Raw genomic sequence first — 17,137 nt, 5'->3', positions numbered from 1 at the left:
TACTTCCACACTGCATACTTCGACAATACTCGCTCGACAAGCTTCAAGCTGCTTCCGAGTTTTGCCCCGCTTGACGGCAGTCAGCCAATGGCGTCATAGTAAGTTATGTCTGCAAGCACGTGATCGGATCGGGACATCCCTACTTGTAACTGTCCAATAACTAGCTGTAATACAACAAATACAGTGAAAGAGTGATGAACCCATTGTCTGGTGTTATTGGGGTTAAAGGTTGATGATGCGGATGTTCTGCTGGTCTGGGCAGGTCCAAACTAATCTAACCAAGGTCCTTTAGCAATCCTAATCACCCCGCCCATCTCTGTTGTTCCTTGAAAGACGGTTTTGATCGAGGCTGAGGCGCCATCTGGAGTCAAGAGCAGAGCTCAAGTTCAGATCCATACTGGACTTGCTGAGATTAGAGTTTGGCTGGGTGCGAATCAAGGGAGGGGAGGTGTTGAGGTCAAAAGACAAGATGTCAGAAGCCAAGGTTACCATGGTGACCTCAGAAATGGCCCATCCTGGTGGTGAAAAGGCTGCGTGAGCATGGCATAGCCGAGGAGATGCGGCCAATGCTGGACAAAGGCCACTTCACGATGAACTGGGAAGTCACTGGCAGCAGATACCTGGACAGACGGACAAGAGCAAGGGATGGAGGGATTAGGGGAAAGGATGAGAGAATAATTAGAGGATTAGATCTGCAAAGGTCACACATTTAAGGTCAGGGCAGCTGTGGCACTCCGGATCGAGCCCACATGCTGCCAACTTTTAATTTGTTGACCATTTATGACCATCTCTATTTTCAAACTTCAACACTAATGACGGCCTAATAATTTCAAGGCGTCAGTGTCGCTTTAAAAACAAATTGAAAGAAAAGCTTACACTGTGAAATCCATTTGAGTTCGGTTATTTGGTGTCGGGTTGCAATCGGCTTCATATCAAGTTTGTCTTCTGATGAAAGAAATATTTTGCGCATGCATTTTTTTGTTGTAACTACCCACAAGTCAAGGTGATGACTTCAAAGGGTTTTTTTGGCCAACTAAAACATAATAATTTATATAATATTACATTACTATTATTTATGACAAACATTAGGATTGTAACAAATATTTTCTCATATTTTTAATGCTTGAGAATGCAAAAGTTTGACAATTTTCTTCAATGACTGAAACATTTATTACTACTAGAAATTTTGTATTTTGTATGTAATGTATGTAATATTCTAAATACATCATTCCATAGCTGACAGTCTTGTATAATTGCGATAACAACATTTAGGTATCAGCTCAGACCCTGAAGTAATAAATCAGAGGTCTTAGAGACAGAAGCAGAGCTTTCTTTGGGGGAGGGGGGGTACAAATTAATATTTCATTCCGACCCATGGCATCATGAACATAAAAGCCTCACCTATCATTCTGTGGCATAGACGTCAGTTACTTCCTAAGACTTTTCTACGACACCTTCCACCGAGACAGAGCAGTGAGGCAGCTCCTGCTAACAGCGTTCCAGTACCTGAGAATGAGACCAGTGTCAGGTTGAGGTAGAGACAGGAGGGGACGAACCCTGCTCCCATTTGCCTTAGTGACTGAAGGTGAGTCAAATATGGTCGTCAGAGTGATGACAGGTTATGCAAATGTTGGTTGTAATTTTCAGAGGACATGAGACAAGGTATGTTTGAATTCTTCCAGACTTATTACTTGGAAGAATTGCTCACATTTATAGGTTTTAGCAATACAATTTTGGAATTACAGGATTATATATCATGTGACATTCTTGCTACATCTGCAGCAAAAACTTTTAGCTAATAAAAATACATCTAATACTCAATTAGTTTCATCAGTGCAATGGTCAAAAGAAATAGTCCACGTGGAAGTGTTTAAGATCTGGCAATCTAATCAGGCAGCCACTGGGCATGAAAATTACAGCATAAAGAAATAATATCATCTTTTAAGCCAGCACAGAGATAGTGTACTTTTTTCTCTCTGACAGCTCTCTCCTTGTGAAATAGCTCGTGGACAAATTAGCAGAGGGGCTCCTTCTCAAGTCGACCAGAAAAGAGAAAAAAGAAGTTCATGTCGCTGAGGGCGTTCGCTTCAACACTGCCCCACACCCAGGAGAGTTACGAAGATTTAAATTAACTTCATTTTGTCCAACAAGAGTGTCCTTGAAACAGCTTCAAGTAGGCCGCAGGTATCCCTGCAGCACCCATTCAACTTCTCAGGTTCTGACTGGACTTGACGAGGTCTCGGTTCGAAGCGTCTGGCACTCGAACTCAAGAGAGTAGGAGGGTACCGGTAAGTATTGCTTTGCTTTCAGCCTTTCACATTTGCTTCTGTTAGGTAGTTCAAAGCGCATTCATTTCAGGAATATTTAACAGGATGTTGCCTTAGCTTTGTATTAATTATGTTTCATTTTTCACATTTGCGTCACATGCTATTCATCACCCTCATCTAAGATATTCTCCATACGTCCATTGGTATTCTGTTCATGCATTGGTGGTACAAATTCTTCTTTCTCCCCTCCATTTCCATATGATTTTCACAGAGAGCTCCAAGCCCAGCCATGAAAATGGAAAAAACAGGGGGAAAGAAAATCAAATATTGAACATTCTTCGGGGTGTGTGTTCTTCACAGATCTTCTGCCATTCACCTTGAGAATATTCTTGGAAAGAATCACAATGGGGGGGGGGGCAAGAATTGGGATAGTGGGGCTTCTGACGTCCAAACAGATGTTCTCCCTTCAGGTAATATTGAATTAGCCTTCATTCTGCATCTTCCATGTGCATCCTCCTTTTGATTGTAAAGAAGGCAATGATTGATGGTTGAGTGTACATGCTTGAAGGGGGAGGCTTGTGTATTGCTTCAGTATTATGTCAATTGACAGGGAGACAAAAGGAGTTCTGCTCTGTTTCTTAGATGTATAACTACAATCCATCAATGTTCTCACCGACAGTCCTTCCACACTACACTGAGACAAACTCCCCTAAAGATGGAAATAGACAATTTAAAATGTTGTAACTAAATAAGATGGAGAATACTGTCCTAATGGCTGCACAATCCAAACCAAGAAGTAAAAACAGGCATGAAGGTTATCTGCAACCCACATTCAACTCAGCACCCCAATTAACCCTAATTACTGCCATATTCTTCAGACAGATGAAAGTTTTAACAGAATCTGAAAGTTTTGTCATTATGAGAAGATGTTCTATGGGTAGTGACAATAATTCTAGGCTTAACGACAAAGTCATTAGTGGAGCTATTTGGCTACTTACTACTGAAGGTCTTTTCCAAGACCGATGAGGCTGTTGACAGTCCTGATTAGGGAACTCCAGAGGGAATTCTGGGTATTAGACCAAATGTGGTCAATAGTTTACAAAGGAGAGCTGGGCTCCGAGCCTCATGTTGACGTCTGCTTAAGGTGCTCGAGAGCTACACAACTGAAGGTGTTGTGTGTCTTTATATACTTAAATATTCTTCTCAGCAATCTCAGCAATCCTTTTGTGTGTATGATGACACACTGAAATTGAAAAGCCTAATTAAAATAAACCAAGGTAAAACTTGGTCATCACTGAGGGTTCATTGGGATATTTCACAATTAAAATATCTGTTAAACTAATTGATTGTGGACAATTGTTTGACAATTTATTTCAGTAATTATCTATTATTAATGGATAGGGTATTTTAATTATTAATGGATAGGGTATTTTTTCACGCATGTCTCAAAATAGTAACCACATGTAAAATATTGATTTTAATTATGGAAGTTGGAATTGGATTGATCAAATTTTGATTTTAGACAAGGTAGAATATATGCATATAAACACAGCATAACTCCATGCAAAAATTTCTGCTGAACTTATACTTCAAATATGCTTAAATACATAAATAGCGTGACTGTAAAAGACTGAAGTGGGATGGATGATTGTCACGTTACATGTGCATGCACAAGCAAGCACACAGCGTGTACCCCCTCATGGAAAGTTCATGGATGAATGAGAAAGTAATCCTAATTGCTTCAGAGCTATCTGTGAAGTGGAGCTGAGGTGTGACTGCTTCCTGCTTGCTTGATTGAGAGATGTGAAGCCATTGAGTGGTGAAACTAAACTGCACAATGCAAAGCCAAGCCATTTTCTGTCTTTTTGAGACGAGAAGAGAGCTGTGCTTAGGTTGATCGGGGCGCTGAGGCGTTACAGGTGAGATGCTCAGCTCCCACTGAGGCCACTTGTACTGAAAATGCACTCAGCGTAATATGCTCTTGAGAAAACCATTGAGTGAAAGTCATAGTTTAGCATGTGGCAGCAGGGTTGCATGCTGGTTACAAATGGTTGCAGTGTTGACAAACAGTCTCAATATGCTTTCTGCTCCCATTTCATTCCATTTCAATATCTTGTTTAGAGCTTTGAGCCAAAAAATATCCCATTCTCAAGTTTTATGTCAATTCAAACGTCACTTTTTGAATATCATTGAGGGAAAGGAGACAATATAAGACTGTTGCTTGTGCAGCCAAAGCAACCATCACTGGACAAAAGGGACCAAGCCTTAGCTGCCCTGTGAGGTGGTGGGAGAAGCAAAAACGGAGAATAGGGACTGTGCTGGAGTATGGGGCGGAGGGAGTTCTGCAAAACTAAACCAAGCAGAGACCTGCGTTGAGAGGCGAAGAGACGGAGGAAGAGGAGGAAGAAGCAGCAACAACAGCAGTAGGGGTAGAGCCATGGGTGGAGGCTGGTCCAGCAGCAAATGGCAAGCTTTTTTACAGACATATATAGACACAGAAGAAATAAGGAGAGACAACCAATGCATGCTTAAATGGACTCTCAATGATACCTACAATTAAGGATAGATACACTGGTGTGATATTTTGTGTAGGTTTGAATTATGATATCAAACTACACGTACCTCTTTAAATTCTAACATAGCATGCTGATAAATTACTTTTCTTGACTCGTTCCTCAAAACAAATATGCTCAACATGAAGCAACAGCAGCAAGTCATAAAAAAAGTAGTTCAATGAATGTATAAAAACTCCACATACTTCAGTGGCTGAGGTTTTTACACTGTAGGCATTAAGTGATAGCCTGTTAAATTATATGCAGGAGTTATGAATCATGTAAAGTGAGGCCCCTGGAAAAAAAAAAGTGCTCTCTTGCTCATAAGGTCATTTTCTCCAATGACTCATCTGGGTTCTTATTGAATTAAGCAGGCCTTGGGGGGCTCCAGGCTAACCTGAGCACTAATCTGTTGGCCATTATTTCCTGTTAACAGCACACTCCTTACCATCTTCTTCTCCTCTTCCCTCAATGCCCAACCCACAGCTTATGTGCTTTTTACAAGTTTGCTTACTATGTGTCCTACGGGTATCAAGAGCAGAAATTGCATTTGAACTACGTTTTATTCATCGTGGTTCACAAACAGGTGTTTTATTGTCTACAACTTAGATTGTGTTCATTCTCTTATTATAAAGCTTGACTTATTAAGTAACCAAAACAAAGAGGAACAGTTTAAATAGCTCAACACAATCAATGTTTTACTTTTTAACCACATTAACACAAAATACTGTCTTTAATGAACACTGCTATTTCAACATTGTGCAATTCCCTGAATAGCATCCCATTTGAGAAATGATATCAATCAGATCATTGTAAAGTCACGCATTTGTAAATAATATGCAATGTAACTGCTATCGATGTAACTAGTAAAGTTTTTTTTATTTTCTCTTCAGGTTTTATTTTACATCAGGGACCCTGATGTAAACAAAATTTTAAGATGTACACCATTGTTACATCACCATAGAAAAGTTGACTAGCTAAAAAATTGTCTATATGAGAGAAGTTTTGGGATGCTGTTCTGTGGAGCACAGAAAAAAAATTCTAAACTTTTCATACTGGATCAGCAGTACGTCATGAGGTCGAAGAATGAATGATATGCAGAAAGAACATCCTGCCTACAGAGAACAATGGTGGTGGCTCAGTAATATTCTGGGGCTGCTTTGCTTCCTTAGTCACCTGCATTGTGTAGAGGGAAAGATGGATTCCATCAACAGAAAAAATGTCTCACCATTTGTGTGGCCGATGAAACGTGGGTGTCATTGAACATTCCTAAATGACAATGCTCCCAAACAAACCTCAAAGTCCACCAAGGTTTGGGTTCAGAAGAAGTCCTGAATCATTCTAGAGTGGTCATCACAGTTGCCTGACTAGAAATAGAAAACCTCTGGTGGGATTTGAAGAAGGTGGTTGCAGTGCATTAAACATTTCACTTTACAGAACTGGGAGGTGGCCCATGATGAATAGTCTAAGATACAGGAATGCTGCCAGATGTTATGCCTGGCCATGTATCACATTCACAGCAAAGGTCATAGCAGCGACACGATGTTCTACAAGTTCCGGGGTTGAATAAGTTTTAGACTGCAGTAGTCTGTAGTTTTATGTTATATCTGTGAAAACAACACCTGTAATATCTGTATTGAGCTATTTAAAAGTACATTTTTGGTCAGTTGATGGAGAGAATATTTTGCCAATAAGCCTAAATATACAATTGTGGTTGAATAATTTTGTTCCCAAATGCTTGAAATAATAATTGAATCTGTCAACTTGAAAACTTTATACTTCGTCTGTGAATGTAGCCATGTGACATTTGTGACACAAATTGCTACCTTTATTCTCAGGCTTTTAGATTAAAGCTCTTTCCAGCGTGAGAGAAATAAGTATAGCCTTAATCCTGAGCATTGAGTGGACTCCCAATTGTATCTTTGAATCTTATTCGACTTGAATCCATTCTGCAGAACGGCCCAAAAAGGTCCTCAGAAACCAAGAGCTCTGTAAGACAGCAACAAAGGATTACGTGTCCTCACCTGGTGTCGTCCCATTCAGGGCTGAGTCCCGTCAAAGAGCCACGGGACTCTGAGACAAATTTGTAGACCACCAACAGGCAGTCTCGGCACAGCTGGACCAGCCGGCGGCAGCACTGCAACTCCTGGGGTGAAACCAATTCACTGCTCTTACTGAAGATGGTCTCCCACGATGAACTGGTGAGCAAACAACACATACGCAAAGACAGACATACAAAGACTGAAATCAACCATCTCAATGGATTCATCATGTTGTAAATATATAGAATACATGTGCATTATGTGCACAGATTTCAAGCATGTAGAAGTATGTGGTCTAATGTTTGGCCTTTACTGAACATGCGTTCTTTATATGCATTTATATCAAACGCACACTCAAATACAGACGTGCAGGAAGTGAGACAGACACATAAAGAGTGAGGATGAAACAAATCCATGTACAGTTAAACCGTTTACATCCCTGGACATACCCCTGACTGTGAGATCTCCAACAGCTGAGAAACACAACTCCAGGGGGTACGTTTGATGTCTACACACTTTCACTCCTTGGGAGGTGAAGAGTGCTTCCTCTGAAAGGTTTCAATTCCATGTGTGTTTCCAGTCTCTTTCTCCAAGTCATTTTTAAAGCCTGTTAAATTCATCACCCACAGTAGCTGCGAGGCTGTTTAAATGCTGTTAAGTCCCTTAGATAAAATATCAAACAGGATACAAAGCGGGTGAGGAAGGGGGATGGATGTACTCACTTTTGGAGTATCCTTTTTGCAGCGCACTGTGGTTGCATGACAACAGGGCCCCCTATTGGGTTCATCAATATTTGGGCCATGGCCTGATGTAACAAGGGGTCGAACGATAAGCTAGGTAGCTAGCTGTGATCAGACAAAAGCTGCATGGGGTGCAGCATGCTGTGCGGAATTGGGGCTAGACGTGGCTAATCCTCCCAAGTCTACCCCTCCACCCACTCTTGTCTTCTTTTTTTATGATGTCTCATTTTCAATCACTCTCCTTTCTGCTTTATACTTTGTCACTGGGTCCCTCCCATTCCCTTTGTCTGCTTATCATATCCTTCATCTCCATCAATCTCTCATTTCCTTCTTCACTCTCCCTCAATTACAACTGTCAAGGAAGTGAAGGAGGAGGACAATGGAGAGCTGTGGACTTCAGTTACACCCTCTGAGTCCTCTCTGTCACGGGAAATACTGCAACTGAACAAATGAACCGTGGAGAAAGCGGAAAGGAGGAGATTCAAGAAGGTCACACTTTTATCACAGCCAAGGAGAAATGTTACGACTTCAGTAGCTGTCTGCATGTCGGTGTTGTGTTTTTTTGTTGCATGTGTGACTCTCTTCCAGGGTGCTAATGAGTGAAGAGATACATGTGTGGAAATTAATTGCATACTTATGGAGACCTCTCATTGTGTGTTTTCGTTTGTTTTAGACACAGCAGGGTTTGCTTAAAATATGATCTATTGAAAGGAAATACTGGTGGTGGTACTTGTTTATGTTTGAACTTGCTGCCACGAGCATCTCTGTTCAATCAGGAGCCATTCTTTTTGATGCTCAATATCTCTTGATTCTCTTGATCTCACGTTGCATTTTTCAGACAGGAATATCGAGGTAAGAACATTATTGTTTTATTTGTGTCAGCAGCTTCCAAGGAGAGACTGCTGTTGTCTCATTTTCGACAATCCTGTACATCGCTATCGGTGATGCGTCACTTTTTGTCTCAACTTGGAGCGTGACTTTGACACACTCTGTACCAACTAGTTATTTACAAGTATTGCATCCTCAAATCAAAGCCTGCACAGACTGCCCTACCTTGTGTTGGAGAAGCAGTTCCACAGGCCATGGCCATGGCTGCAGAGCAGCCGGTTGAAGATGCGGTTAAAAAGTCGGTACAAGTGGAGGCTGTCTACGTCCGGCTCCCTCCAGATCCGCTGCAATGCTGAACGCACATTGGTACGCACAATATCCAACACCTGAGTGACAGAAATTGACAACATGGACAACAACAAAAACAATTTTAAAAAAAACGAATGGTTGGGAAACAGTATTTATAATTTATTTGCTCAAATTGATATTTGTTCCAGTACATTCTCATTTTAATCAAGTAATCACGGAAGATGAAGCATTCACTCGGTAACAGGGAGCAAGCTTGAATTTAGGAATAAAGAGATCCATGGCCAAAAACACCATACATGTTGCATACACAAACACATCCCGGAAACCTCAATTAGAAATGCATGCGTGTTTAAGCCTTCATAGACATAGTCTGTGTATGTGGCAGAACCAAAGTCCATGAAGGACATGGGAGAAGACTAATTGCTGCTCCAACATCAGTCTTGGAAAATTGGTGTCAAAAGTTCCTAGGTGGTCTGAGGACACCTGTGCTAGCTGCTTATCTGCTTTTCTTCTTTCCATCTCTCCTCTCCTCACTGCTTTCTCTTCCTCTCTTTTTCTGTTTCTTTTCACCCTGCCCAGAGTGCAATGCTCTGGTCCTTTTGACTTTGATTTCCTGCTCCTCATTACTGATGTGCCTCTCCGACTGTCTGTGTGACTGTGTGTTTGCGATGCAAAGAGGCTAGATTTCCCTACAGCAATGTGAGGAGAATGAGACATGCATGCACACTCAGACAAACTGATAGATAAGTAAACACACACACACAGATATATTTTGGTATGGTAATCACATGGCAGAGAAGTGGGCGCTACATTTCTGACCTCTGCCTGCTGCTCATTAGGCTCATCCACTCCAAATAAAAACTTGGCTGGCCCTGCCACAGCCCACAATACAGCATAGCACAGTTGTGCAAAAAAGCAGCGGTGGCTGAGAGATAACATCATTACTGACACGCCAACTGGATGCCATGTCCCATCTATTCCTCTCTTCTGATTGCATCCTATTTGCTGCTTCTGCCTCTTACTGCCTGACATGATAATGATCTTCATGCTTCATGTATTCTGTGATGTTTGATTCAGGGGGCCGTTTTGCGGTTTGAAATTTTTCATGCACTTTCCAGTTTTAAGAATGTCCATACTGCACAGTTCAGACCACCGGCCATGTACACTGCCTGGCAGCAAATACGAAGTTTTGCACAGGTATTTTTGATTTTCAAGGCTAAAGTCCAAAAATGAAGTGTTTTCTCATCTAAATCCAGACTTGAACTCACACAGGCAGATGACAGATCTCAAAAAGTAACTTTTTCTAGGCACATTTAATCTGTTGTCAAAATCAAATTTACCTTACGTTGCTTGGTCGAGTCCAGCTTCACTAACCAATAAGAGGCCACTTTTGATTTATGGTACTTCCAGTTGTCATGGATCTAGTGGAAACAGAAAAATTATTGTTTGAACAAAATAATAAACATATCTGCCACAAGTATACAATATTTACCCTCTCATTTTATAGGTAACACACTGACAATTTATTACACCTGCTATGTCCCAGCACTCCGCAATTAAACCTCAGGTTTTAGACAGTACAGATTTTCTGTAATCATTATGCTGTGCAGTGCAATTGCTGCAAACATTTAACAAAAAGAAAATCAACAGGTACTGTACAAGAGACAGACATGGCAATGACAAATCAATACACAATACAGATATTTTAAAGATGAAGCTACGGGTGAGAATAAGATGAAGAACATATGATCTAATTCACAAAGTCGCACTTAACCTTTTTCTAATCTGGAAGGCTGTGGGGCTAATCTAGCTGTTAATGTAAGGATTTAACTAACATAGCAGAACATACATCTCCATTCTGAAAATCCCCATTCTGAAAATGTATATTCTCATACAGAACAATTAAATATAGACTTCAATATTTGATAGAATATATAATAGGCAGTGTAAGACAGCGTTAAATAGACATATTGATCACTGCAGCTCATCATTATAATGTTTGTGAAAATCAAAGAAAATAATTATTCTCAAATGTCAAACATGTGAGATTGATTTCCATCTAGAGGGGTGGTTTCAGATTGTACACCCCCTCCCCACTGTTGTCAATGCAGTGGCTCCTAAAAGGCAAAGAATGCAAGCTGTTCTCTCTAAAGCCAGTGTTGGTTTGACTAAATTGGTTTCTTCCTGCAAATAGAAGATTCATGCTAATGTGATGAAAATCATCAATCATTTCAAATTAATATTCTATTTTGCATCATGCCCCTACATCAAACACACCTTTTATTGCCCGTCACTGGTTTGAACATACTTCTACATTGGTTTACTTTTCAGTACATTTGAACCACGTAAAAGTATTCAAATTAGCCAAAGGGCCATCTATGGAAAAATGGATTGAGGGCATTTCTAAATAACACATAACATTTAGCAAGCGCTTGCAGAATATGTTGCTTGTCATTAACATACAGTACTTTTGTGTGCAATCTTTCTACTGGATATATTTAAATCCAGTAAAACTCTGGGTTAATACAGAAATTAGGTTGTGATCTTTGGTACTTTGGCAGAAAACCCCTGTTTTGAAGGAATGTCAAAGATCCTGAAAGCATTTGTCATTATGCTGAAAATCTGTGTTGGATTTCCCCATGGACCTACTTCTCGTGCTGCATGTGTACCTACAGCACTGTTATTGTTACGCTGTTGACTCAGTTTACATCTCCCCACTGGCAGAACATAAATCTCACACATATCAAGCAACAAAATAGTGCTTCCAGCAGGAAGCTGCAGTCTGAAATGTGTTTACACTCCTTCCCGCTCTCTCTCTCTCTCTCTCAAACATACACTCAAACACACACACACACACCATAAAAACAGTCAGGAGCATTCGTGAAGCTAAGGTAGGCCTTACAACACTTTCATTAACTTTTCACAAACTTACACCTTTGCTTGTCTAATGTTCACCCATCAGTGAGAACCTTTTATCACAATTTGTTTCACATGTAAACAAATTGTGATAAAAGGTTCAATTACAAGCACAATAAAATGCATTCAATGCATTTCCCTTTCAGTGCTTCGAAGTCTGATAGAAAAAGCTGGTTTGGAGGGAATATAAAGGAGAAAATTACTCCGATTGAAACACTTAATTAGCCAAGCCAAGTTCAACTTTAAATCATGAGAAACATAAATTGGAGAAGTTTGTTTTCATGCAAAGTGAACACTCTCTCCTGGGGCAAACAGAACAGGTGCAGTTGCTTGTCTGTTTTTCCATGGTCTCATAAGGCTTTGTTATGTACAGGTGTTGCAGTAATTGTCTCTCATGACCCCGCCACACCATAATGCAGCACTCACACACACATTGTCATTGTTAGGATTACGCTCCCTTTAATTACTTGGTGAACTAAATTCACCTTAATCATGACAATAACACGCCTTACTCTTATCTGACATAACATCAGGTGTTATGTGTTGCACAACAGAAGGAATTACACCCACGCGCCACTGCTTCTGCAGATTCCTGTGACTAACTTATTGCATCATTATACCAAATTACATTTAAATATTAAATAAATATAGAATTACTTGTTTGTAGTTACTGCTTTTGCACACTCACCTTAGATCTGAAAGTTTGTGGAATGAATATTTAGCTCCCATAATACCATCCTGTGGGACTAACAAAACTGTCGGCAGTCAAGGAGAAGGGATGCTATGTAGTGCGCTGGGATTATATAAGGAAGTCATTGGCTGAAAGCAGTTGTTATTTCTTTAACTGTGTAGCATAGTGGTAGCTTCACATCAGAGAGGATGAACAAAGACACGCAAACCCTAATCTTACAGACACATTACAATAATAATATTCAGCTCCTTCTTCTGGAATTCTAAGTCCAGCAGGACCAACTTAATTAGCCTGCATCTAGTGAATCATTAATCATCCCCTGCACCAAACAGGTGCTGGAATGTACCACAATGCACTTAGTGTAGACAGTAGACGTAGACGTTGCTCTACAGTCAAAAAACTCACATGTATTCCAGCCACTTTCTACTTTATCAAGGAATTAATACTTTATTTTGCAAGCAGCTTTTAAAACACCTGGCTAAAAGGTGTTGCATACATTCACCAAAAAAAAATCACATTAAATGATCAATGGAACAGCTGACAAATTGGAGAACATTGTTCCTAAATGTCAGTGCAAAAACAGTAAAGACACAATCACCTTTGTTTGTGTAATTAGAGACGGGAACGGATAAGAGTCAAAAGTGTTTAGGAACAGAGTGGCTGAGAGGTCAAAGGAGGATCCAGAGGTCAAAACTATAACTCAGAGGTCATGAATGTAAAATGCAGAAGTGTTGTTCTTGTTGATAACTTGGAAGCTAAATATTCAACAAACTAACTAACGAGGTATTTGTCTTTTTAAGTAAAATAGCTGATGTTCTTTAGGCCCTTCAGCTGCGGTGCTCAAAGGACGCCAGGCTCTGACGACAGTGATGGCACTAACTCAGGTCAGTCAGTATAGATGGGATGGATGGATGCTTTCAGAATGCTTTTTTGCCACTGAGTTGCCTCTGGAGGGTATTCAAGGTAAGCCTCTGCGCCTCTTGTTGAGCAATGTTCTTTTTGTCAATTTAATATAAAAGGTTGTATGCATTTCATCATTTTTATATTGTAATTTTTCAGTGAAACAAATATACAGAATATATTTGAAGAATGCTTGCATTATACTGCTGTGCATGGCCAGCAATATGGTAATACATAGAGGCTATTGAAATTGCTCACGGAAACTAATTATCTAATAGCCATGGTTGAATTCATGGAGCCTGCTTCCAACAGTAGATGCATAATAAATGTTATTCACACCCATGTGCTCAGGATATTACTGTTAGCCATACGAAACAACCTTTATAGTTTGTACCGGTAATTTAAGTAACAGCACAAACACACAAGCCCAAGCACACATAAAGCACAAAATGAAAGGCACAGTGGTCTGAACAGAAATAGAGGAGACATTGATTAATGCAAAGGGGCGGTGGGGAATAACACAGGGCTGCAAACTGACCGACAGCTTGCCGCTGGGGTCCTTTGAAAGACAATGAAAGCGAAGCCAGAGCGGACAGGTTATTGTGGAGAGAGGTGAGGAGGTCTCTATTAGGTAGCTTACAAAGTGACCACACCTGGCCTCAGACCGGACTATGGGAATACAGTGGTCCAGTTCAGTACTTGTATTCCCACTTTCATACCCTTGTGTTTCTCAGTTTCTACAATCCTTCTTCATACCAGTCCCAGATCTTGACCCTGTCGGCCTATACAGTGTACCAATACAATACAAGCACATAAAAAATACACATTTGCTGTCTGACTGAATACTACTCCCACCGTATATGTGATGTGATACCTCATTGTTGTGTAGCCTTAAACAAGCATAAATGCATACTCTAATTTATTTTATTATTTAGTTTGACCAGATTGTCCAGTTTTTCATTTTCATTCTACTTACTCAGATTGCCTTGAATTTTCCGACACTTCCAAATTTAGACTACCGTATATTTCCCTCACCCGCCAGATAAGTCAGATGTATGTGTTGGAAGTAACATGAGTAGAGTGCAATTTATATTGAATATATAGCAGTAAAAATCCTGAACATAGATTTTGGAGCTAATATATTATGTCGTATCAAAACTGCTGCATTTGTATAACCAAATCTGATCTTAGCAAAACATAGAACTTGGACAATGAGACCTGTTGTGTGATCATATCCATAGTCTCATGCATTCACCAGAACCTCATTCAGTGTTTTAGGGCATGTCTGTTACCAGTGGAATGATCGAAGATATTACCGTTTCTGTCAATGCATATCAATAATTTTAACTGCATAACTTAATTATTGATAATGCCATACAAAATTAAATAGAAATAGAAAAAGGGTGCCCACCTCTTCGAGCACAGTCTCTGCCTCTTCCTCACTTTTGCCTGGAAACCTGATCCTCATGGCGGTAAGAGCGGCTAGAGTCTGACGCACGAGCTCTGCCTCCTGCTCTTTACTCCTCAGGTTGATTAGCGGTTCACTCTATACATGCGCACACACACACACACACACACACAGACACACACACAAATGTGCGTTGCATTCAACAGTATGGTAGCAGTATAGTTTCAATTCAGGTTTATATGTTATGAAATTAATTTACCGTATTTTTTGGATTATACGTCGCTCCGGATTGTAGGTCGCACCAGCCAAAAAATGCATAATTAAGAAGAAAAAAACATATATAGGTCGCTCCGATTTATAAGTCGCCCCCCCGACCAAACTATGAAAAAAACCGTGACTTATAATCCGGAAAATACGGTAATTGCATTTTCCCCTGACAATCAAGGCAAAGTCTCATCTGCATCTCTTCTGTGTAGATTTGTATGTTTGCATTTTTTGTAACCAGGATGTGTTTTTTACTGTATTATGTATTTTCCTCATTATTATACAAAAGCATCAGCAGCAACTTTAATTTTACACACTCACTAATTTATGGTCTTGCCACCTCGTAGTCATCGATCTGATTATTTTCTTACCATAACTGATGGCATAGAGCAAATTCAGATTGTCAAAATTTAATTTTATTGTTGATACAGACATAATATTGCACACAAAAAAATATTTTTTTATTGTTAATTATTTTTCAAAAAATATGAATACAACAGGTAAACTCTTTCAATGATAGTTGTTTTTCTACTTCTATTTTTTAACGTTTAAAACTAATCTCCTCCATTTCATTGTGTTTCCAGTCAAAAGGTTACCAGCAGAAATGTAAAGTGTAACTGGAAATGGAATAGGCAGGCATAAAAATACATATGGCAACATTTACAGAAGATCATTGTGGTGGGCAACAGTAGGCCAACAGCACTGAAGAGATTTCTATTGGATCCCGATATAATAGCCTACAGGAAATGAAGGCAGAGAAAAGCAAAAGAGGAGTTAAAGGTTATAATGCAAACGAGATAGATAGAAATAGAAATTTAAAGTAATTCACCTTGAGGAGCAAATTAACAGAGAATTGCAACAGTTTGACAGCATACATTCTCTGTGGCTGACAATGATCAGATGACAGCTGACACACTCTGAATTGAGATAAACTCTACCCTGTGTGCATGTGAGTTGAGTGTCTACATTGCGTGGGTGAGTATCTCACTATGTGGGAGTGGATGGTCCCCAGGCTGTTGCTGTGAGGCACACGGTGGGTCGAGCCACTGCGACTGAGCGAGTGGGAGCGCAGAGTGGCAGAGCTTGGCCTGACAAGGGGAGTAGCCATGGGAACTGTAGAAGGCTTGAAGGACGACACCCGCACCTCGCTGGGTGAAGAGAGAGAAGCAATTGAGCGAGGGCAGGAGATGGACCGTCTGATTGGACCAGAAAGCGTCGGGGAAGTAGAGGGCACAAGGCTTCTTTTTAGCGACTTGATTGGAGATTTCCAGTGGATGCGACCTGTAGAGGAACAGAAGAGAGGGAGGGAGTGGTGTCTGACTGACTGACGGCTTGTCCCACTCACACTTGTTTAATGCTATGATTCTCCTCACTGTCGATCTATTCCCTACTTTTCATCCATAGCTGGGAGGCTTCACAGTTAAAGTGTGGCATTAAACTTGGACTGCCTAACAGGTTGTCAATTTTACTGTGAGTGCAGTTTGTATGTTTGTGTATATATCTGACATCTTGTGTGTGTGTGTGTGTGTGTGTGTGTGTGTGTGCGTGCATTGGTCAATGCCAGATAACCGTATTATGGGGCTTAGCCCAAGCAGCTTTCTGGTGGCTTGGTATGAAGTGGGGCTTGGCAGGGTTACTGTTGCTCTCGCCATACAAGCAATAGAGAGTCCAAAATGTTTTCAATGGGGTTTTCCGTTCTTTAGTAACAAATGCCATGAGGGCCTCCTCTCTATCCATTTTCTTATAGATGAGACGACCTCAATCTCCTCGTCTCCTCCGCTTTATCCACCTTGCGGGTCACGTGTGTTGCTGGAGCTTTTCCCAGCGGACTACGGGCCACACGTAGAAAGACAGCCACTCACGCACACACAAACACCTACGGACAGTTTTGGAGTGATCAAGTCACCTAAAATGCATGTTTTTGGAAGTGGGAGGGAATCGGAGAACCCGGAGAAAACCCACGCAGATACAGGGAGAACAAATAAACTCCTCACAGACTGGAATCGAACCCGGAGCCTTCTTGCTGTGAGGCGACAGCGCCAGCCACTGTGCAGCAGTAAAACCAGTGGCCCTCAACGCAAGCAGAAATATTTTCTTTCCAAGGTCAGCAGCTGTGAAGGGTGCCTTCATTCTCTCTTCAGGGAGATGAAAGTGAGTTGATGTATGACTATTTTGTGGGAATGGTTGACACTTATCACTCTCACTATAAAACAGGGAATA

General features: G+C 40.6%; 1 protein-coding gene across 1 annotated transcript in view; it reads right to left on the bottom strand.

Annotated features, from left to right (window-relative positions):
• Window positions 1-499: 499 nt before the first annotated feature.
• The window catches only part of ttll7 (tubulin tyrosine ligase-like family, member 7), a 50,540-nt gene continuing 33,902 nt past the window's right edge, over window positions 500-17,137 (bottom strand). The window contains exons 15-22 of the mRNA XM_068743763.1: window positions 15,906-16,198; window positions 14,657-14,791; window positions 10,079-10,159; window positions 8,655-8,815; window positions 6,844-7,017; window positions 4,635-4,738; window positions 1,440-1,506; window positions 500-629 (exon numbers count right to left, since the gene is read on the bottom strand). Of these exons, the coding sequence (XP_068599864.1) occupies window positions 500-629; window positions 1,440-1,506; window positions 4,635-4,738; window positions 6,844-7,017; window positions 8,655-8,815; window positions 10,079-10,159; window positions 14,657-14,791; window positions 15,906-16,198 (1,145 nt within the window). The remainder of the gene's footprint in view (window positions 630-1,439; window positions 1,507-4,634; window positions 4,739-6,843; window positions 7,018-8,654; window positions 8,816-10,078; window positions 10,160-14,656; window positions 14,792-15,905; window positions 16,199-17,137) is intronic.

Source organism: Brachionichthys hirsutus, chromosome 9, assembly GCF_040956055.1.
Source record: "Brachionichthys hirsutus isolate HB-005 chromosome 9, CSIRO-AGI_Bhir_v1, whole genome shotgun sequence".
Classification (NCBI taxonomy): Eukaryota; Metazoa; Chordata; class Actinopteri; order Lophiiformes; family Brachionichthyidae; genus Brachionichthys; species Brachionichthys hirsutus.
This window is presented reverse-complemented; position numbering and strand designations above follow the sequence as displayed.